Genomic DNA, 23,438 nt, shown 5'->3' on the forward strand with positions numbered 1-23,438 from the left:
CTTCAAATTTATTATGCTGAATTATAGGGGTACTCAAATCGATTCAACGGTATCGTTAATGCTCGAATCATTTTTTTTTTACTTTGATTTGATTAAAATAAGAATATTTTTTTAGTTCGAATAAGTTTGATTTGATTCAAGATCGTTTAATCTTGATCCGATTGGACGATACTATAATATTTATGAAATTAGTTAAAAATTTATGATAACATATTGATATTTTTTAAATTAAAATCGATTCAATTTGATTTGAACCAATTAATCATATGAAAAAAATGATACCCCATTTATAGTTTTTAAAATCAAATCATTATAAATCAATTAAATTAAATATGCTTCCCTTCACACACAACCATCTCAAAATATCAATTAATTCCAAATAAAGTGAACCAAATCCATCCGACACCGTGGGGTTCTCCGAGTGCTTCGAATCGGCGACTAATCGGCGAACCGTCGTCCGAAGCGCCAGACCTCTGTGGTGCACGTGGCATCCAACAAGAACCCTATCGCAATCTCGCTGCGACGACACCAATAGCTGATCCTCCTCCTGTTCCGCTTACCTCCCCCTGCCACGACCGCAGTCTCAGTAACCGCGACATCACATCAATAATTCCTCCCCATTTCCTTCGTAAAGCTTTTGCCTTTTTCGTTTGACCCCTCACAAAAAATTAAATTATAGAAGAAGTCATCTTTCTTCGGAAAATAAATTCTTAAATAAGCCCCTGATAAGGGTACATGTGTAAAATATAATCTTAAGTATTGTCGACTTTTGTTCATTTTCTCGTTTAAAGGGTATATATGCAAAATATTTAATCTGCTGTGTTTTTTGGTTCTTCTATTGCCAGAGAGACACAGCGGATTCATATAAAGATCTGAAAGGGAGAACAGTCGGAGTGTCTCATGTCCCCCCTCTCCCCTCTCTCTCTCTCTCTTTCTCTTCCCCACTTTGATCGCCGACGAATTCAGCGGCGAAGCCCCTCTGAATTGCATCTGGAATCGGGTGGATCTTAGCCTGGAGAGGAGATGAGGAGGGGGAGAGATTCCACCACGGGACGTGTTATCTGCTGGATCCGCAGCTGGAAGGAATGATTGTTGCGGTTTCTGGTGGTATGTCCTTTTTGCGGATGATTGGAGTAATGGGTGAAGAAATGATGGTGGTATTTTGCTGGGAAGCCTGAGATATTTCGATTTAGAAAAAGGATTTTGGAAGTCATTAACTGGATTTTGTAGGGTTTGGGAGTGGTGTCGGGGAATTTAACTGAGCTCCCGGGGGATCTTCGTTTCCTTAGGGTTAGTGGAGTTGAGCCGGAGTTTGGGGTTTCCACGATCTTGTGAGGGGTCTTCAGATGGAAGTTTGGAATGAAATGGAGTCGGCGTATTTCTACTTTGTTTTGATGTTTCTGTTCTTCCTTCCCTGATTGACGCAGTTCTTCACGGGAAAGGTAAGAAATCGAATCAGTTTATAAATTAGTGTATATTTTAGGGAGTTTGAAGTTTTATTCCTTTTTCTTTGGTGTCAAAATCCCAACTTTATATACTTATAGGTTATTCTTCTAGTTCATCGATTCTAAGACGACGTTCGTCAGGAGCCCTTGAAGGAAGTAATTGGTTTGGATACTTGCACTGGTTCGCTAAAAGGTAACAATTTTCGCTAATGCTGCTGGATATCTCTCTGTTCCCACGTGTAGTGCTTGTGTAAATTTGTGCCTGAAATCAGCAGCAATTTCTTCTTACAACACCAGTATTCTTCAAAACCCAGTTGGAACTGCTCCTTCCGATTCTCATATTTGACAAATAAACCAAAGAATCAATCGATGAAGCAAATCAACAAGTGCCTCGACTCCCAGTTATGGCATGCCTGTGCCGGTGGAATGGTTCAGATGCCGGCAGTGAACTCCAAGGTCTACTACTTCCCCCAGGGTCACGCAGAGCATGCACAAGGCAGCGTGGACTTTGGAACCTCCCAGCGCATCCCACCTCTCATCCTTGCCACTGTGACTGCCGTGAAATTTTTGGCTGAACCAGAGACTGATGAAGTCTTCGCTAAGATCCGCATGGTTCCACTAACGGTCGATGAGCTGGAGTGTGGCCAAGATGACGCACTGGGACTTGTTATAGATGGAAGCAACACACAAGAAAAGCTGGCATCTTTTGCAAAGACACTGACTCAATCGGATGCAAACAATGGTGGGGGCTTCTCTGTCCCACGATACTGCGCTGAGACCATCTTCCCAAGGTTGGACTACACTGTGGATCCACCGGTGCAGACTGTGCTTGTGAAGGATGTGCATGGTGAGATTTGGAAGTTTAGGCACATCTATAGGGGAACCCCTCGCCGACATCTGCTCACAACTGGGTGGAGCACTTTTGTTAACCAGAAGAAGCTTGTGGCAGGGGATTCGATTGTGTTCTTGAGAACCGAGAATGGGGATCTTTGCATGGGGATCCGACGGGCTAAAAGAGGTGGGATTGGTGGCGGGCCAGAGGTTCCTTCAGGATGGATCCTTCCCAATGGGAATTGTATGACGAGCTATGGGAACTTCTCTGTCTTCTCAAGGGGGGAAGAGTGTAGGTTAATGAGGGAAAACGGAAATGGTGGTAGTTTAAGAACTAGTCGGGGCATGAGGATAAGAGGTAGGGTGAAGGCAGACTCTGTCATTGAGGCAGCAACACTTGCAGCTAGAGGACAACCTTTTGAGGTGGTGTACTACCCTAGGGTGACTACGCCGGAGTTCTGTGTGAAGGCTGCATCAGTAAAAGCTGCAATGAGGATCCAATGGTGTTCCGGAATGAGGTTTAAGATGGCTTTCGAAACTGAGGATTCCTCAAGGATTAGTTGGTTTATGGGAACTACATCTTCTGTTCAGATTGCAGATCCCGTGCAGTGGCCTAATTCGCCTTGGAGACTTCTTCAGGTACCTTTTCCATGCAGCATGTATGCTCTTTGTGAGTCTAAGATAATACAGTATTTTGCTTTTTATGGTGTTAGTTTGCTTGCACCTCTTCTCATCTTTTATGACTTGTCCATATAATATCCGCACCCGATGTCAATTTGGTTGATGTCGTCATGTTCCTTTTTAAATTCATACAAATCATTGTTCTGATCAACAATAACAGAAGCTAACCCAAAGTTCGTGTCATTTTTATCATGCTTTCTGCCTCCATTTCTTATTATTTGTGCTTGTGGTCGGTTGTTTTCTTCTAGATATCTGTTCTAATGAAGAAATACTAGATGGGCAGGTGCAGCAAATCTAAATACCAATGAGTGTGTCAGATAATGTTTTTAAAAAAATAATTTTTTCCTTTGTTTTTTTTTTTCCGCATGGTTTATGCACATGGTATTAAATTTTTACCTGTGTTTGCTATTGATGTTAGTATGCCATAGGATGGAGTTCCATTTTCTGGAACTTTTGTCATGTTTGTCATTTGCTGGCATGACAAATTAGGTCCCTTCAACAGTTTACATGATGATTGATTTATTTCAAAGTCGTTTAATTTTATTCCTTGGCTATCAAGCATAATTAAATTTAAAAATGCATTTATGATATTTGTTTCTAGTTCCGATATTTTGTCAACAATTTATCTTGAATGGCATATATTACTTTCATCAGAGGCATGGCAAGTATGATTGTGTATAAAGTTGATATCAACACAAGAATAATAAATGGAAGTTTGTTTGTCTTTATAGACAAATGATATATCAGTATGAATATTTAGCATCAGACTGGCCCTTTTTTGTTTGACTCTGTTTCTTGGAAAGCAATTTAGTCTATGTCGTCAATGAGGGGGACTGATATAGAGAGATTTAGTGTCTTCCAATTTATTGAACCAAGAAAAGCAGATCCATTGTGGTTTCATATATTCTGCACCTACCGCAGTTTCTTTTTTTTCTCCAAGACAAAAAATCAACGTTTATTAACCATTACAAAAAGATACAAATCCATTCATGGCGGAGTGAACCAAAATTCTATTCTACACCTTCCCCAGTTCTTTTGCTTATGGCAAGTTATTTTTTGTCTTCCAGGTTTTCCTTGTGTTGCTATATTTCTCAGAAATGTTCTTGTGATACTACAAATGTCTCACTTCATTTTTCTTATTTTCCTTCTCTATGAATGTATCTGCTTCCTTGTCAAAATGCGATCACTATTTATAATGGGTTTGCAGGTTACATGGGATGAACCAGATTTTTTACAAAATGTGAAGTGTGTGAACCCATGGTTGGTTGAACTGGTCTCAAACATGCCAACTATCCATTTAGCACCCTTCTCTCCACCGAAGAAGAAGATTTGTATTTCCCAATACCCTGATTTTTGCCTCGAAGGTCAACCTCCATTGCCTATGTTCCTCAGGGACCCCCTTGGTTATGGCACTAGTCCTTTGTGCTGTTTCCCAGACAGTGCTCCTGCAGGCATACAGGGAGCCAGGCATGCTCATTTTGGTGTATCTTTATCAGATATCCACCTTAACAAACTGCAATTAGGTCTGTTCCATGCTGGCGTTCACCGCCTTGATCAGACCACTCCACCTTCAAGAATAACGACTGGCCTCCTCATTGATAACCCTGCCATTCGTAATAACATCTCTTGTTTGTTAACAATTGGCAATGCTTCTCATAGCACAGAAAAGCTCTGCAATGATAAACCGCCACAATTAGTGCTCTTTGGGAAAACAATACTGACTGAGGATCAGATATCTCTGAGCAACTCTGGGGATATGGTTTTCCCTGGTGCTACTGGAAACAGTTCTGCTGATGGGAATCTTGAGAAGACAACAAATATGTCAGATGTTTCTGGCTCTGCAATGAATCAGAATATAGTTGTGGACAGTTCATCTTGTGAATTATTCAAATGGGACAGGCACAGGTACCGCAATATATCAGAGCTTGGACTGGAGACTGGCCATTGCAAGATTTTTATGGAATCAGTTGATATTGGTCGCACCCTTGATCTCTCCATGTTTGAATCTTATGAAGAACTATACACAAAGCTAGCTGACATGTTTGGGATTGGAAAATCAGAGATTAGAAGCCACATGATTTACAATGATGCAGCAGGTGCAGTTAAACACACTGGAGATGAACCTTACAGGTTAGAATCTGGGTCATTCTTAGCATGAACAAACAACTTGTGATGGTATTAGATGGTCATCACGGTGCATTTATATCTTTAAACCATACCACTCATTTGCATCTAGCTTTCTTATATCGAGTCTTTTTGCCTAATTGCTCTGGTGTCCTCCGTCTACTTTATTACTATCATCCACGTTGCTTCTTTGTGTTTCCTGTTCTAATCCATGATCTGATTCTATAGCCAGTGACTTCAACTTCAAGGTTTTCTATCTCAGTTGTCACAACTTCACATTTGTTTTGCAAATATGGGTGGTTACTGTTGCTTGTAAATCTATCTTGTTATGATTTTTACAGATGTCTGAGAAAATTTAGCCTGTTTAGCACTCCATTGAAAATTTTAGGTAACATGTATTTTGTGAACTATGTGATAGATATGAGAATCTAATTGGTTGTCACTTCTTTCTTTTTAAGGGTTTCATCACAAATAAAAACTTTAAAATTTACACCTTTCACTTGTAATTACTTTCCTCAGATCTCACGATGGTTGCAGCCTTCTGGTCTGGCTGCACTTTTAGTTTGCCTTTATGTCATAAGCGGCAGTCATTTGTTTAAATATTTTGAGCCTATGGTCTCATTCTAAAAGAATGTGTCTTATGGATCTTATTATGGTATCGTTGCAGTGAGTTCATGAAAACGGCACGGAGGCTGACAATATCAACTGATTCAGGGAGTGACGACATAGGAAGGTAGGAAAGATCTCATCAAAATGTGTAGTTAAATGAGAAAACATCTCATTCAGTGCTTTCTTCATGGATACTTTTCTTTATGAGTTCTTTTAAGTTCCAGAAGCCAGTCCTCTGTCATTCCAATCTATCAATCTATGAACCTAAACTGTTTAAGTCAGGTTGATTTAACAGGATTATCCATGTCGTTCTTCTTTAGCCTTCCTAGAAATTGTTATTATATGCATCTGTAATAGAAAGCACAGCCCGTTTCCCTGATGTTTTTCATGCTTACATGAAAACACAAACTGTTCAATTTTTTTAACTATATATATGGAGGTCGTACACTTTCTCAGGATCAATTACGATGGATAAATGCTAGGGTTGAGATTTGTGAAAGACTCTGATGACAGTTTGTTTCATCTAGGCTTTCCTCCTTCAGTTGGTTTTGCATTTAGATGAAGTTGATTACTGCTGTTGAACATAATGAAAACCAGTTTATTCAGATGGGGATTATGGATATGATTGTTGTTAAATAATAGTAGTAACGTTAAAAAGAAAATTGGCTTCTGGGATATGTTTGTATTATCTAATTCATCATAATCACCACTGCTTTTTGGTTCTCCAGTTCTGTACTACCTGGATCACTCAGTGCAAACTTAGAGTGCTGCAGCTGATTGATAAACCCCATGGGGACTGGATAAATCAGGTTCTGTCGTAGTTTGAGCTTTCATTTTCTCAAGTTGTCTTGTGTAATCAAACTGACTGGATTTGACTTGGGACCCAAAATGTCAATCTGTTTGCACTCCTTTCTTTTCAGTTGGTAGCATAACTTGTCCTTGATGTATTTGCTTAGGATGGCTGTTTCCTGGTTTCTGCTTGCCTCGTGAAACTGTAATGGCTACGTAACGTACTATCAATTGTGGTTTATCAGAATAGATCAGCCTACTGTGAATTGCTATTTCTTGTTGTATTTGATGCCTCTCGACGTACTGACTGCATCATCTTGAAATCTATCTATTTTGAACTAAGAATCAGTGACTGACTCTGTTCTCTTTCTCGTCAACAGCAGAATGTTGTCATTTAATTAGGTTGACTGATAGCATTCTTACCATTGGCAATTCTGTTTCTATCACTGCCTGAATCAAACAACTAGGAACTAATTTTGATGCTATAGTGACAAGACATAACTATTTTGATGCTCTGCCTCATAAATATGATTTATGCATAAATATATAATGTATGCTCATTCGTCTCAGAAGGTTAAGACGATTCTGTTACTTGATTGCAGTGGACGATATCTTGTAGTTTAATTGGTTTAGTTTTTAAGTATTTAGTTTTTTTAATATAATTATATTTTATCTTTTTTATTTAGCGTGTAATTCGATGGTAAGGATAACTATACACGGTGGGCCCGACTTCCACGTGGGAGGAGGGCCACGCATCCGATGGACTCGTGACAGGGGAACAGTGGGCAGTCGTGTCAGCCGACTGCCCGTTGGCCATGCCCCCTCTCTCTTCATCTTTGTCCGCCTCGTCGTCTCGTCGTCTCGTCGTCGCCGGAGCTGATGGCACGACACATGCGACCAGGAACGTGGACTTTAATTGAAGCACGGAACGGAAGACGGTGCTTAGGCCGGCCTTTCCGTGGTCTCACCTCCCTGTTTCCTTTCTTATTGTGTTTCTTCCAAAAAGTTAAAAACCCCCCAAAAATATTACCTTACGATTTATCTTTCATCAAATGGTTTTTTTTTTCCCTGCAAACTTGTATTTCATATATACTCTCCACCAAATCAATTAATTTCATTATTTATCCTTAATTTAGAATATTTCAAACTCTAATTTATATTAATATTTTTAAAAAATTATTCTAAACTTGTTAGTGTGTAGAATGATCCTCAATTCCATAGGGCAAAATTGATAGGTTCTTATTATTATTATTATTATTATTATGGTCATGTCAGATACTTCCATCGGTTCGACCGAACTAACTGTTCCTTTGTGTCTCACCCTTCAACTTTTAATGCTGGACTCTTCTAAATTAAGGGAACTCCAAGACAGTACGACGGCATATATCTGATAAGATTTATCCAATGTTTCAATGAATTCAAAGCTAATTAACATATCTGATAATACCATAGTTAAATCAAATAATAGTTTGATGTTCTTAGATTAAAACCTAATCAAGATTAAATTTATAGATAAATGTTAATGAGTCAAACAACCAAGTAAATGTCATTTAACTTTTGTTTCTTCTCACTCTTCTTTGTAACCCTTCTTCCTTCTAAATCCTATACATCCTCTTCCTTCCCTCTCTGTCATTTTCTTTTTTTTTGTTCCACCCTGAGCTTTACTACCCCCTTCACACCCTTCTCTTAGTTGTGTGTCCCTTCTAATACCAGCTCACTCTCAATTTTCTCTCCCTGTTGTCTTCCTCAGCTAACCTTCTCCTTCCTCTTTAATTGCTAATCATATTATTCAATTAACTTAGGATAAAGATATTAAGGATCTAATAAATTTTAATTAAAGTTATTAACTAATGGAAAGAATATTCACTTATTTTAGAAATCTTAGAAGATATCAAACTTTTCTAATTATCTTTTCTTATAAAGAACTTAAAATTTCATTATGAAAGAGATGATATATTAATTATGCACTCAAATTATGCATTCAAATCATATACTCAAATATATGATTGATCCTCAAATCATAGATTGATTAAGGATTATATCATGTAGGAAATATAAAGTTATCATTTTATATTTACCTCTATCATGATCTCCTATCACGCCCCACAAGATTGAACTAAGAATATTAATCTTAGATTAATACAATTAAAATATCTTGCTAGTGAAAGGTTTTGTGAGGGATTCTGCTAGTTGGTTAGAAGCATGAATATGAGAAACATATAGTTGACGTATGACAATTTGCTCTAACAAAATAAAAGTCGATAACATTATGTTTCATGCGTGAATTACTGAGTTAGAGTATAGGTAGGTGGCACTAATATTATCACAATATATTATAGGAGTGGATTAAGAGATGATGTCAAGTTCATGTAGTAGGTTGGTGACCCAGTTGAATTTTGCAACGATGGTAGTAATGGCTTGGTATTCAGATTTAGGATCTTACAATCGTGTTCTGCCTTTTGGAACTCCAAATGATCATATTTACTCCAAGAAAGATAATGTAGGTTGACAGAGATATTCTATCATTAGTGTTGCCTATCCAATTAGTATCAACAAAGGCATGGAGATGAAGTGATGAGTGTTTATGAAGAAAGAGTCCATGATTGAGAGTCCCTTTAAGATATTAAAGGATACATTTTAGTGTAGACTAATGCATAATGGAAAGTTGATGCATGAATTGTGATACTTTATTGGCTATAAATGAAATATCTAGACGTGTGAGAGATAAATACTATAAGAAATTAAGTACTTGTTGGTACTATATGAGATTTGTAGTAGAGCTATTATCATATAATTTAAGTGACTCATTGATAGAAAGTGGGTCGATGACTTTTTTTGGCGGTATACATACTTGTCTTTGATAATATATCTCGAATATACTTTTTTTTTTAGATAGAGAAAGCCCAAAAGATGTAAACGTTGCTTCTACTTCCAGAAAATAACTTAAAGTTCCTAAGTCTTTGATAGTGAATTGGTCTATTAATTACTTAAAAAATTGCTTGATCTCAATCGACTTATTACTTATATAATAATATGATTTATATAGATATGTAAATAAATAGTACATTCCTTTTGTTATCATAGGAATAAAGAGATGTCAGATTTAGAGTTGACAAAGCCGACTAACATAAAAAAACAAACCAAATTCCGTATACTAGGCTTTTAAAGTTTGACGAAGTCGATAAATAGCTTTTTGTAGTTACAAATATTACTTGGATATTAAGGATGGATGAAGCCAATAGTTGTTATATAAATATATCTTCAGTTAAGGTCCCTGTAAGAAAGCATTGTTAATATCTAATTGGCATACATGCTAGTCTTGAGTGATAGTCAAACTTATGATGAGTCGAATTATCATTGGTTTAATAACTAGACTAAAAGTCTTTGTAAAATCAATACTTGATCATTGGTGAAACTCTTTAGCCATTAGACGTGCTTTGTATCTAACAATGGATCCATTTGGATTTTTCTTAATTCAAAATATCACTTACACCCAATAATATTTTGTGTGAGTAGAGATGGTATAAGAGTTTATTTGACATTATAGAATAGGGCATAATATTCCTCATAGCTTTGTACTAATATGGAGATTTTTGAACTTGGGTGATAGTTATGGATTCAATAGGGTCAGGTAGAGAGCTTGCGATAGCATAGAGATTAAGGATTTGATATGGTTTGAAGATGTAATTTTTGAAGCGTATTATCATGTGATATTTAAGCTCGGTGGTATTATTGGGTTATGTTAAAGGCATGAGAATTGGTGAAGAGTTAGTGACACGTACTTGATTAGACTGAATTAGAGTAATAAGGGAGTATAGGTCTAGAAAAGAACTATTGGTTAATGTGGTAAGAGATGCGTTTAAGGGATTTAAAGTATACTCATATGAACCTAATGATGAATAGTTATTGTAGTGGCTCGTATTATTAAATGAACAAGATTTTGGAAAGGAAAAGTAGAGTCAATAAAAATACCATGATGTAATATAAAATTCTTTTGACTTTGAGGATTATAGCATTGAAAAACATTATATTTAAGGGAGTATTCAATGAAGATGTAAGGTTTGGATCTTGGTATTAACTTGTGTAAAGCATAGATGCATAGTTAGAGATAATATAAATAATCAAATACTTTAAGTTTTTGAACGTTTGAGGTTTTGTAAAATAATTTTTTGCTAGTGTTATAAGATTGGGGTGAATATGTAGTTAATGAGGTAGACTATGGTTTAAAAGGTTATTGATCAAAAGATTAATGGTATAGAGGCTTGGTATAAGAGATTAAGACCAGTTTCAACTATATATTGATTTTTTTAATTCGACGGAGCTAGTTAGTTGAAGTACATGTGGTGGTGACGTGAGATGTTGCATACCATATAATGAGAGATAAATTGTTAGAGCTTAGTATTTACTTTCTCTTTTAGAGTAAACTATTTTAATCATAGACTAGAAAAAATTCTTGATCATTTTTCTAAAATGAGTAAAGACTATCATAACTTCATATTTATGTTTCAGAGGATAAAACTATGTACATAATCTATGAAAATAATACAAAATCTAAAACTTATCAAAAAACATGGTTGGGGCAAAGCCTCAAATATTAAGGTAAATAATTTCAAATGGTTTGGAGTAGGATATGAATGATATTCTAAAAATATAGTCTATAATTTTTATTACTAACACAAGTATTTACTTAATTTGAAAGTTGAAAGAGAGTCATGAGAAATTAATTATTATTGAATGAAGGATGACAAATGACTAAGACGAAGATGCTACACATCAACTAGAGCAACAACTAAAGTAAGAGTGATTAGTTGAGTGATTTATGAAGTTGATGATAACTCATAGATGTTGTCTTTATTTTAGCTTCAGCCCAAGAATGCTCCCATGCTCAGATCATTTATAAGAAACAAGTTAAGAATAAACTCAATATATATATTATTTTATTTATAAAATTAAGAGAAAGAAATAATATTTCTTTTTATATGAGGTGCATACAAAATATCATCAAGCATAAAAGTATTTATATATAAATTAAGTATTATGAAATTTATGTAAGTGATAGGGATTCTGTTATCGTTATCGATTATCATATCTTCACTACCTACATTATCAGTGTAGATAGACAAATTCTATAGATTAAAAGTGATATGATAAGAAGTACCAAAGTCAACAATCTAATTGATTAGAAAAGTAGTCGAAGTAGTCGTTATATTTGTTTAACACTAGTTGGGTGTAATAATAGGCTTGGGTCGAGATCGATAAACCTTTGCTATGGCTCCAATTTTATCATAAAACTAGTATATGATTTTTTGCTGATTATTATTATTATGACGTTAGAACTATTGATAGTTGTAGTGATTATTGTTGAAGTTATTTTCAGAATTATTTGGATTAAAATTGTCATCATGGTTGGAGAGTTGATAATGTAATGGAGGATGATGGCTCTATCTATTGTCCATATGTCCATAAGGCATCTTATTCAATCATTTATTAAATTTCTTGTTGCTTTAATTATCTTTTTCTTTATATTTTTTTATTGAATTGAGTTATGATAGTCTCCTCTTTGTCTCTTCTTATTTCATATATGTTTTATGATTAATCAACCTATTATACATTTCTTCAAATGATATTGGTGAATCATATTCCTAAATTACTACCGTTAATTTCTTATATTCGTTTTATAAGTCATTGAAAGTATAAACAATGACTTCTTTATCACTAGAGGGATGATCTATTAAAGCTAAACCATATATAATAACTTTTAGATTTTGTATATAATCAACAATAATAGTACCCACTTGTGTTGTTCAACGTAAATAAAAGACTTAGTATACGAGTTCGAGAGCAATTAACAAAGATGGTTTATAACTTGGATCATGCTTCTATTATAATGTTGCATAAAAAGGTTAGTGGTGCTATAGTGACCGAGGCTTGAATAGCTTATAGAATAAGAAATATTTTCCATAGTCATAACTTATGATTATGATTTACTATTGAGATGTGTTCTATTGATATTTGAATCTTTTCTAATAAACAACTAAGAGAGTCATTTACAAAGAGAAGATTGGTGAATTGTGCTCACTAAGTTGCATAGTTGTCACCTTTAAAGAGTTTGAAGGAGATTAGAGTTATTGTATTAATAAAACATAAGCCTTATAGGTTGAGATGAATTATTGTTTCCTATAAAAACAATTATTGGAGTGTTAGATATAAAGGAGAAAGACATATTGGGAAGATATTGTGATCGATAAGAAAATTCTAGAATCAATTAATAATATGATTTTAATGCATAAATGGTGGAGATCTGATTTGTTGAAGGAGATCATATCTGTGAAACTATATATCTAGGATGTTCAAAAAGGGTGATCTCTTCCTTCCCCTCCTAAGTCCTTCTCTCGATCATAAGTACTAATAGTGTAGTCGAGAGGATGGTGGAAGGCAGTAAATTATCGCTGAGAGATTAATCGTAGATTTGAGGCATCAGTGAGTTTGACGATTAGTGAGAAGGGGATGACATTGGTGAAGATGTTGGGTAGTAGTTGTTGGTGTAGGAGCAAAATGTAAACTCACTAAGTTTTTAGACCTGAATAGTGATAGAGAATCGTTAGAGAAGTAAGTCGATCACTAGAGGGTGCTATCCTTAGTGCAATGCCAAAATCTGAAAGCGAGAAGTAGAAAAACTTGTAAAGCAGCAATAGGGAGAGAGAGGAAGAAAGAGTCTTGCTTAAAGCAATAGGATCATAATACTATGAAGAATTTATTATAAAAGACATGATATAAATTATTATGATAATGTATATTTATACAGGTTTTAAGGGAGAGATTTTCTCAATCATGCACTCAAGTTATGCATTCAAATCATATCTTTAAATCAATGATTGATCATCAAATCATACATTAATTGAGAATTAGAGTATATAAAAAATATTTTATATTTATCTTTATCATGATCTTTATATCATTTTAGACCTATTACATCAATTATAGAGGTCTTATGAAAAGTACGAAGAGAAAAGAAAAAAAAATCTAACATTTATATATAGATCTACGATGTGATACTTTAAGATGTTCAAAATATCCTATTGATTATGATGTCTAGATCCAAAAATTGTAAAACAAGAATATTAGTCCATCCAAACTTAATATGCACTAAGACTTACATTAGCAAAACTAGTCATAATGTAAATATTTTGTCTAAAATTTAAAAATATGCTTTCTTACTCGTTTTATAAAAAAAGATCGTAAATGTAATTTTTATATATATTAGAAATCATAAAGTTATAAAATGATAAATAAATGTAAAACAAATCATTGTTTTTTTAATACATTTTCACTAATGAATACATAAAACCATAACTAAGAATACAGGTCTTAGTTTATTTATCTCAGCACCTATTGTTACAATCATGCTATATCCTCATCACAAGACATAGAGCAAAATTTGATCATTGTTCTAAACATATTTATCTTTGTGCCAAATCCAAGAATAAACCAGTTTCAAAATAAATGCCAATATTTAATTCCATTGGTAGGATTCGAATGGATAACTACGCAATATATAATATAACATATTGAATGAAAAAAGAATTATGTGTCATTTCAAATTAATTATATGCGACAAAATTAGCTGTAACAACACAATTAAATATAATTTATTTTTATTTTCATATTTATTCATTTATTTTATCATCAACACGTATTCTACGTCGGTCGAATGGACGTGAAATCAGATGTCGTTTCAATGTCCATGAAAAGGATAAGTAACGCTTGAAGTCAATAGGATTGCATGAAATAGTCATATGCATTTAATATGTATAGTATTTTATTACTCATAGATATCGTTACATTATTTTTTCGCATCCAAAAAGGACTTTTCGAAACCATTATTGGGTATCAGTTGTCAATTTCTTCTAAAAGGCTGAAACAAAAGCAAAGACTTGTGCGTTGAGACGAAGCAACCTTTCTCTCCTTTGAATGAATGATTCAGCGGTGAGTTTAAAGAAGAGGTCTTTGTGTTGCTACGTGGAGTTGATTGGACCATCGAACACCTACACTATCACCTAGAATTAGATTCATGTGTAAGCAAAAAGCTTTGCAAACTATCGGTGATAGATCTATCAGTTGGATTTGATTTGAATTTATGTGCATAATAAATTTGATTTTCTAACTCGATGCCTTCGATGTTTAAATTAATAATAATAATAATAATAATAAATATTTTTGAGTGAACTGAATGAAGTTTGTGGTCTTCTCCCAGCTTGTACGTACAGCGATGCTGCTAATAAGCCAACGCATGTCGGACATGGAAATGAAATGATCCGTCTCTAATAACTAGAACCACCTTCCGTCACAACTTGTGTGGAGATCTGAGATCTCATTATCAAGAAACATGGCGACCGATCCATTCAGGTCGTCGTCGGTCTGTCGCCGATTAGAACACGAGAAGTTGAGGAAGATTTGGTGTACTTACAGAAACTACTTTGTACAGTCAAAGTTACACTATTACATTGTTAGGTGCTGCTGCTTTAGCCCCGAATCCCAGTTTGATTCCCTTCTTCTTCTTCTTCTTCTTCGTCGTCTTCCTATGATCGTTACTGCTGTTATGGTTGCTATCGAGGGTGGCGTTCTTTCTCCCAGCAGTCCACCACCGCCCGCTACCCTCATTGGTCGCCGGCACCAGGGGCCCGGTGGCTGGGCCACACGGTATCGGTGGTCGGGCGCACCGAATGAGCGGCCACCGCACGCTTGCAAAGAAGGGGTGCCGCTTGATCTCGGCCGCCCCCAGCACGGACCCCATCCGTTTCGCCGGGTCCCGCACCAGGAGCTGCGCGATCAGGTCCCTCGCCTTCGCCATGTCGCCCCCTTCGACCACGTCGCCGCCGTTGGTGTCTGGGAGTTTCACCTCCCGCGTCAGGATGTTCCGCAGCGTCGCCTCCTTGGTTGCGCCCTTGAAGGGGGTTCGCCCGTATAAGAGCTCGTAAAGGAATACCCCGAACGCCCACCAGTCGACGGCGTTGCCGTGGCCACTGCCATTGACCACCTCCGGAGCAAGGTACTCGTGGGTCCCGACGGATGCCCTCGAGAAGGCCGACGACGGCTCCGCCACGCACTCGAGCTCCTCGTCCTCGCCTGAGGCGCTGCAGCCTACGAGGCAGCAGAGGAGGCCACTCCTTCGGCGAGGAAGACGGCGACGACGGTGGAGTAGTGTTGGCGAGACGTGGGAGCGGAAGGAGAGGTCGAAGTCGGAGAGCATGACGTGGCCGTCGGAGCGGAGGAGGACGTTCTCGGGCTTGAGGTCGCGGTAGACGAAGCCGAGGGCATGGAGGTACTCGAGGGCGACCAGGACCTCGGCTGCATAGAACCGGGCTGCTGCCGGCGGGAGGCGATGGCCTCGGCGATGGCGGAGGAGGGAGTGAAGGTCGCCGCCGGGGCAGTAGTCGATGAGGAAGCACGCGTAGTGTCCGGCGTCAAGCCGCGCGTACAGAGTCGGGAGGAACGGGTGGTCCATCTCCGCCAGCACCCGCGCCTCCGCCCGCACGTGCCACATCTTCCCCCGTCCGCCACCCTCGCCGGTTTCCTCATCACACTCGGAATCATCCGGTTTCTTATAGTCGGACGAGGTTCGGGAGAGCGCATCGAGGTCGATGACCTTCAGGGCGAATTCAGCAGGAGAATGGCCGTCGTCGAAGCCGTGGAGACGGCAGTGGAAGACACGGGCGAGGTGACCAGAGCCAAGAGGGCGGATGAGGCGGAGATGGTGAAGGTGCAGGAGGCCATCGGGGGAGAGGTTGGCTGTGGCGCGGAGGGCGGACCAGTGGGGATCGGAGCAGTTATGGGGGAGGGGCTTCAGAGCGAACGAGGCGGAGGAGGGCAAGCTGAGACTGCTGCGAGCACTGAAGGTGGAGGCGGACGTCGTTGAGCTGGTGAAGCTGCTGTCAAGGTCGGAGTAGGAGTCCGGGGGGAAGAAGCTTAGCCTCTCCTCTTGATCCATGTGGATGTCGGAGTGGGAAGAAGGCGATCGAGAGAGATGGGCTTTAAAGGGCGAGAAGAGGCGGCTTTAACTTTGGTCGACGACCCGTTCCTCCTTATTCTTATCTGGTGGATCTGCGGGTGTTTCCATGCACCATTACAATTAATGACAGTTTCAGAGAAGGTGAGACCGGCTGAGTTTTATATTCACGTGGCCGTACATGAGGGATCTTTACGTAGATTGTAGTCAAAATAAAATTGAATAAAAAAAATACGATTTTATTACAAAATATTTATAGTTTAGATATTTTTAAATCTATTATATTTTTTTTATTTTTTTTTTAAAATAGTTCTCTTAATTTAAAATTATCTAAATTATCTTTTAATTATTTTTCATTATTTTGACTTATTATAGTGTTTTGATCACGACAATAAAAATACTTTAAAACTTATTTAAAATAATATAAATGAGCCAAATAGAATCAAAACATAATAGAAATCATATGATATATATATATATATTCAAATAGATATATATATAATATTACCCAAATAGAAATTAAAATTTGATTGGTTAATAATGAAAACAATATAAAACCTATTCAAAAATAATATAAATAATCCAAATAAACTCATAATCTTAACCAAGTCAACTATAAGCTTAAAATTTTGATATTGTAATGATTTATAACCAATGATGCATAATATAACATCATTTACAGTATTTTTCAATAGCATTAATAGTGTTTTCAATATCTCAATAAGACCAATGAAGATGCTATAATAGTTTTAAACTGACAATAAATAAATAAAAATATTATAAATCATACTATATTAGGTTAAATTATATATATATATATAAGCTTATTGAAACATAAGAATAATTGTTGTGATACATTGTAGATAACTCAAGACAAAATAGTTTGTTTAAGAGGTTGATTAAGAGAAACCCTTTTTTTTTGTGGCTAAAGAAGACAATATTTAGCAACTAAAAAAGTATAATAATAATAATAATAATAATAATAATAATAATAATAATAATAATAATAAAGAAGTTAGCTAGTTGGAAGAGAATAATTTGATTCCATTACAACAACCACCAAAAGAGTAATTGATTTGCTCTATAAATGTGTATGAGCTCGGAGATCAAATAAATATATAATCTTAAGGTAGCTTATACTATATATCATGATTCTTTAATTATGTCCCCCAAAAATAAAAACACAAGTGAACCGTTGGATTTTGGATTCTTGTCATATCTCCACAACATATTCTCCCGCAGCATATTTATCCAAATAGTATGTATATGTATGTTAGATTATGATACTTAATGACCAGAAAAGTTCAGATATGTAAAAAATTATGAGCTTCGTTAGGGTAAAATTCATGAGAATCCTACAGACTCTCTCTAACCTTTCCCTACTTCGCATTTATTACTCCATATTCTCCAACTTAGTATCTGACTTAACACACACACACTCACACACACTCTCTCTCTCTCTCTCTCTCTCTAAGTTAGCAAACACTCTCATTATTTAATTATTCGAATTATAAATATATTTTATTTCGATATCTATTTCTATCAACTAATATAATAAATCTTAAAAAATTACATCAAGCATTAAAAAGGAATCAATACATGCAATGCACAAATATACAACTTCTGCAACTTATAACAATCCTCCTAGCTATGTCATCCAGTTCATTTCATTAGCATGTACTAAACAATGCAAAGAAATCAAGCACCAAATAGATCAATCTTTCTCTTATTTGGGAGCCTCTCCTTTGTCAGCAACTGTTTGACTTTAGTAAAGTCCTGTAAGTCAACACATCGAGTCCTTCCCATTTATTGGCCGTATTAGGCCACGAAATTTGACCGGACATCACCACAGACACGACGCCGACCTCAGATATTGGTTTCCTGGGTCATAAAGCGGCTCTCAATTTTAGAGTAACACCAAAGATTACAGCCATTGTTTCCAGGAAGTGCGGCTCTCATCCCCATCAGATCAGCACCGGTTTCCATGGTTCGCAGTATCCAGTCATTCATTACGTACAGTCATTTCATAATTATTATTTGTTTTGATTACTTGTCACCATGCGAAAAAACCTATATATCTTTAGATATGTTTTGACTATAATTCATGCGAATTTCGAGCTTATGAACTCTTTTGATGAGTGTTTCTTGAGACATATTAATGATTAATATATTATTATACAGTTGATGGATTTGATATTCGAGTTGGTGTGAGCTCTTATACATCGTTCAATATTATAAATATTTTTCCTAATTTAATCTGTTAATGATTAGGGACTCAATTTAAAATTTAAATAAAAAGTCTACAGTAATACCTTACATGATACCCATTAATTTTCTCTAAAATGTAGTTCATAATTAAGTGAAGGCCTTAATTTGTCATTTAAACATTGTAGGATAATTTATGGAGTTATGCTCCTACATGCTAAGGGAAGGATTAGAGAAAGGGATACCTTCCTTAACATAGGAGGATAACAAGTAAGTGCCATAATTTTTTTTGGATGAGAAAAGTTACATTATATTTAATTATATTTTTTTAAAAGGATAATGATAAAAAAAATTTGATTATACGATAAAGTTTTTACCATCAAAGTAGCAAACAACTTTAGAATATATTGTTGGTTTGATATACCATCTAGATAATATTTTAAGTATAAATTAATCATTAATATAACAATTTTATTTGATATATTTTTTAAGAAAAATATATTAAAAATATTTGCTCTAATAAGTGTTTGACATGTGGTAATCCAATCAGGATTTAGCTCATCATAAAAAGTTCATCAGGTCATAGAAATTAATTTCGATAACCATTCATTAAAATTACTATACCATCATCGATTATTAACTTAAGCATAAAAAAATCTTTATGCTGATTTATCATAGAGCATGCACTCGACTCCCGAAGAGTATTTGAGCCACCTTATCGATCACATCAAAATTTTTTACGAACACGAGTCTCAATCTAATCGAGTTAATTTGGATATCATCGGTATTTTTCTTATCAACTTCTTCTAATATACCTTTACGTATCTTTGTACAATACGAATATAAGATGGAAGTCTCCTTAGCTTCAAACACTGTGACACCACGTGAAAACAGAAGACTATGTCGATGAAAATAATATTAATTATAAGTGCATGTGACACTACATGTGAATTTAAATCGGGGATAATAGTGTAAAGCTGAGTTAGTGATGCATGTAATATCCACTTTTATGTACTCGATTCAGTTTCATTATTTTATTTTTATTTTTGGCTTTTATTTTTCCCCCTGTCAATAGAAATTTTAATCACTGACCCATAGAATTTGTTTGCTCTTATAGCTACGCAAGCCATAGTATTGATCGGAAAATGTTCATCTTATTCAACTGATTTCAAAAAAATAATCATGTAATACTTTTAAATGACAGATCCAATGTTTTTAGTCATGGAATTTCTTATTTAATCAAAGAAAAAAATTAATCTATACATCTGCTGCGACAAAGCAAGTCACTCATTTGATCATCATCGATATTAAATTCACACCGTCCACATTTGGTATAGCGTATGGGTTAGTGATGACAACAACATTAAAGACGTCCACCAGTGTTTGCTTTCATTTGCTTCCAATAAGAATTGTTTCCTCCATTCGCTTACAATGTTGCAACAAAAATTACAAGTGTACACATACATACATATAATATAAGAGAGAGAGAGTACGTAAGTTATGACTTGCAGTGTATTCCTGTAAGTGCATAGCCGCCACCTGATCATTGCAACAACCATTGTTGGCACATAATAATGCTCTCTATTATCACTATTCGTTGGAAGAATTACTATTATATTTAATACAAATTCATAATAAATATTTTTACTCGAGCAGTTTATATATATATATATATATATATATATATATATATATATATATATATATATATATATATATATATATGTCACATTAAACGTTCCCCCATGCACGTAGATCCCATACCAAGTGATCTACGTGATGCGTCGCCTGATGAATGGGTCCCGCCTCCCATTTCAGGACGCGACCACGTTGTGTGGCCAGCCAAGTGGGCCCCGCACGGACCGGGAGCACGAGGCTGTCCGCCACTTGGGCCAACACGGTGGGTCCTATATAAACACCTGTATACAAAGAGCCATACATATGCGCATCTAAAAGAAGCCCTAATATACATACATTATGTTCCCACCTCCCCCGGATAAAAGCTTCACCATGCATTCTTCCATTACTGCGAGCACTAATAATGAAGTTTCTCTCTCCAGGACTGGTAGAAGAAAGATAACGAGAATATACCTTGGTGCCCTTGTTGCCAACAGTGTCACTTGTCATACTATAATATTGCTCCATGATGACAGTCATTTTCCATAAGGGAGTCATGATCTGTGAAACCTGTCCCTTCTTCCTGCAGAAAATGTGTTTTAATACGAGGGGGGTCGCATATATCAATGCAGCTTCTGAGTGCAATGCATCCATCCCTACCTCTCAGGCAATAGGAAGCATTCCCACATTGTCTCACATGCATCATACTAGTAATCAATTCATCAACTACCAGCATCCAAAGTAGGTTTCAGAAAAGAGAAAAAGAGAGAGAGTGTGTGGTGATGCCATATTCTTCTCCGTTTCACTGCTGACAACACATTCATGGCTCACCTAATATGCCCTTCGATCGGTTGAGCTGGGTCCTGATATGATGCATCTGGTCTTCCTTTGTCCATCTACAGGAGAAGATGCCATGCATAACGTGTCCATGTCGGACGACTGAGAAATACATTAATTTGCACAAGGCAATTCGATATTTCCATTGACGGACCTCTACTTATCTTTGGGAAGCTTTGACGGTATTCTTCATGACCACCGTGCCAAACGAATCAGGTTGATGAGGAAGATAGAAGCAGCACGCAAACCTGAGAAGCTTAGTTAACCCAGGCATTAGGGCGGCTTCGCCATGGAAAGATTCCTTCAACTGAGAACTTGCTGTGGACATCCTCTTCAACTGATATAAAAATGTGGCTGCAGAACGAGATAAGCAATCATTGGTTCTATAATTTGATGCTTAAATAGTCAGTAAATAATAAGAAAGAGAAAAAGGGATAGTGAGAGAAGTTGGTCGGTAGACGCCATTATTTATTATGTTCTTATTCAGGAGCATCAACTAGATGAATTTGATCGATACGTTCATTCGAGAAATATATTTCACTCACATAACAAGCTGATGGTTTAAATCTATCTTTTCCACTGGGAATGGTCAATGACTGGATCATATAAAACGTTATGGGCTATGTAGATCCACTGGAAATTAGACTTCATGATCCATCTATTATCCATGGCATCACTCATTAGCAGGTGGGAGGAGCCATGAATGATCTGAGCATCAAATCGAACATGTTTCAATATTTATCTACACTTAATAGAATACAATTTTGTGGTAATAGCATGTTTGTGTAACCCTAAGATCATGAGCCATTTACTGCTCTTCCGACGATGAATTACTCATAGCCATTATTATCATCCTATGAAGCTAAGTGTCTTTCTATAACTAAAGCAACATGTGAAACGATTTGGGTTGGGCAAATCAAATCCAGAGGGCATTAACAACATTAAGAAGATGGTCCAATTCCTATATACTGAGACAATCAATCTAACATTGATGTTAAATAAACTGATGTTCAACTAGATCTAGATACCACTTTAACTATGTTGGATTCAGAGAGCCCATGTTGCAGGATTAAGGGATCGAAATGCCATTTTATGTTTTACGATGCATAAGATTAATAAATAATTTAGCTGATAAAGACATTGATAGTTTATCGTCATGCGACTGAATCGCATATTCCTTTATTTATCTTTTATAAGAAATTAATTATTAAATAAAAATAATAGTTGATCTGATCACTATTTTAGATCAAGCATACTTGACAGATCAGTCAGACAAGTATTGTATACAACGACATCTTCATATATGTTCTCCTTCCAAACTTAACAAGTTAACACTAATACTTAAATTAGTTATGAGATCTATTCATATTCATCTGTAATGAAAATGCACTAACGGGCACCCTTAGTATAATAGTTTTGTAGGAATCGATTAAGATGGGATATAAATTATTTTGACTCTCAGAGAAATTCTTTCTTGATTCACAAACCATATCTCCTTAGGGCATTTTTACGTGTTCTACATGCAATGATACTAAAAATAGATAAAAGTCGGATCGATCTCCATGTATTGAGTTAACAATATCAACAATAATACTAAAAATAATTAAAGTTGGATCAATCTTGATGTATTGAGTTGACAATATCAACAAAAAATATTTATTTTCTAAATGGAAATAGATATATATTATGTATATAAAAGGCACATCGTTTAATATTATAAAAAAAGTACCCTTGTATGATAAACTTATTATCCAACATGTGCAATGCCATTTAGTTCCACACATTTGTTATACTGGATTTAGCCATTTAATTCAGAATTTTTTATATAAAAAAAAGAATATGACACACACACACACACACATATGGGTGAATTCTTGAAAACAATTTCTTAAACTTTGAATTTTTCTCACAAAGTATCTCAAATTTGAAAAAATCTCATAGACGTGCTTGATTACGTAAAAAGATCATTATCATTGTAATATTTTAAAAAAAATACTTATAGCTCAAACCCTAGCTACGTCTTCGTCAACACTCAGCTCACCCATCAGCTCTCGTTGTGATTGACCTTGACCCTTACACCAAGTAAGAGGGGATGTGAGAGTGTTATCATCTCCTCCACAAACCTCGTTGGCCTTCTCCCTCCTCACTGGACTTGTTGCCACCTTTTTTTTCTCTAGACTCCTCTCCCTCCTCTTTAGTCGATGATTATCGGTGTAACTATCGTGTGAGGGTCACGATCGACCCCTCCTTCCTTGTGCAAGAGTTGTAGCCGATCACGGGGAGCGCCCACGGGT

General features: G+C 36.1%; 2 protein-coding genes across 8 annotated transcripts; one reads left to right on the forward strand and one right to left on the reverse strand.

The window, feature by feature from the left end:
• Positions 1–917: 917 nt before the first annotated feature.
• LOC135672991 (auxin response factor 18-like) lies at positions 918–6,751 on the forward strand. 7 transcript variants are annotated; one of them, XM_065181615.1, is made up of 6 exons: positions 918–1,442; positions 1,545–1,638; positions 1,721–2,915; positions 4,165–5,087; positions 5,749–5,814; positions 6,419–6,751. In XM_065181615.1, exons 3-6 carry the CDS (start codon positions 1,815–1,817, stop codon positions 6,465–6,467), a joined length of 2,139 nt encoding a protein of 712 aa, XP_065037687.1. In that variant the 5' UTR covers positions 918–1,442; positions 1,545–1,638; positions 1,721–1,814; the 3' UTR covers positions 6,468–6,751. The 7 variants fall into 7 exon arrangements, with proteins under 7 accessions (XP_065037687.1, XP_065037686.1, XP_065037688.1 ...); XM_065181614.1 differs by having other exon boundaries at positions 1,743–2,915; XM_065181616.1 differs by having other exon boundaries at positions 1,760–2,915.
• An 8,028-nt stretch (positions 6,752–14,779) lies between these two features.
• On the reverse strand, positions 14,780–16,596 carry LOC135672992 (serine/threonine-protein kinase WAG2-like). Its single transcript, XM_065181622.1, has one exon. The coding sequence runs from the start codon at positions 16,465–16,467 to the stop codon at positions 14,971–14,973; it is 1,497 nt and encodes a 498-aa protein (XP_065037694.1). The 5' UTR covers positions 16,468–16,596; the 3' UTR covers positions 14,780–14,970.
• Between the last annotated feature and the right edge of the window lie 6,842 nt (positions 16,597–23,438).

The sequence above is a fragment of the Musa acuminata genome, chromosome BXJ1-5, assembly GCF_036884655.1.
Source record: "Musa acuminata AAA Group cultivar baxijiao chromosome BXJ1-5, Cavendish_Baxijiao_AAA, whole genome shotgun sequence".
Classification (NCBI taxonomy): domain Eukaryota; kingdom Viridiplantae; phylum Streptophyta; class Magnoliopsida; order Zingiberales; family Musaceae; genus Musa; species Musa acuminata.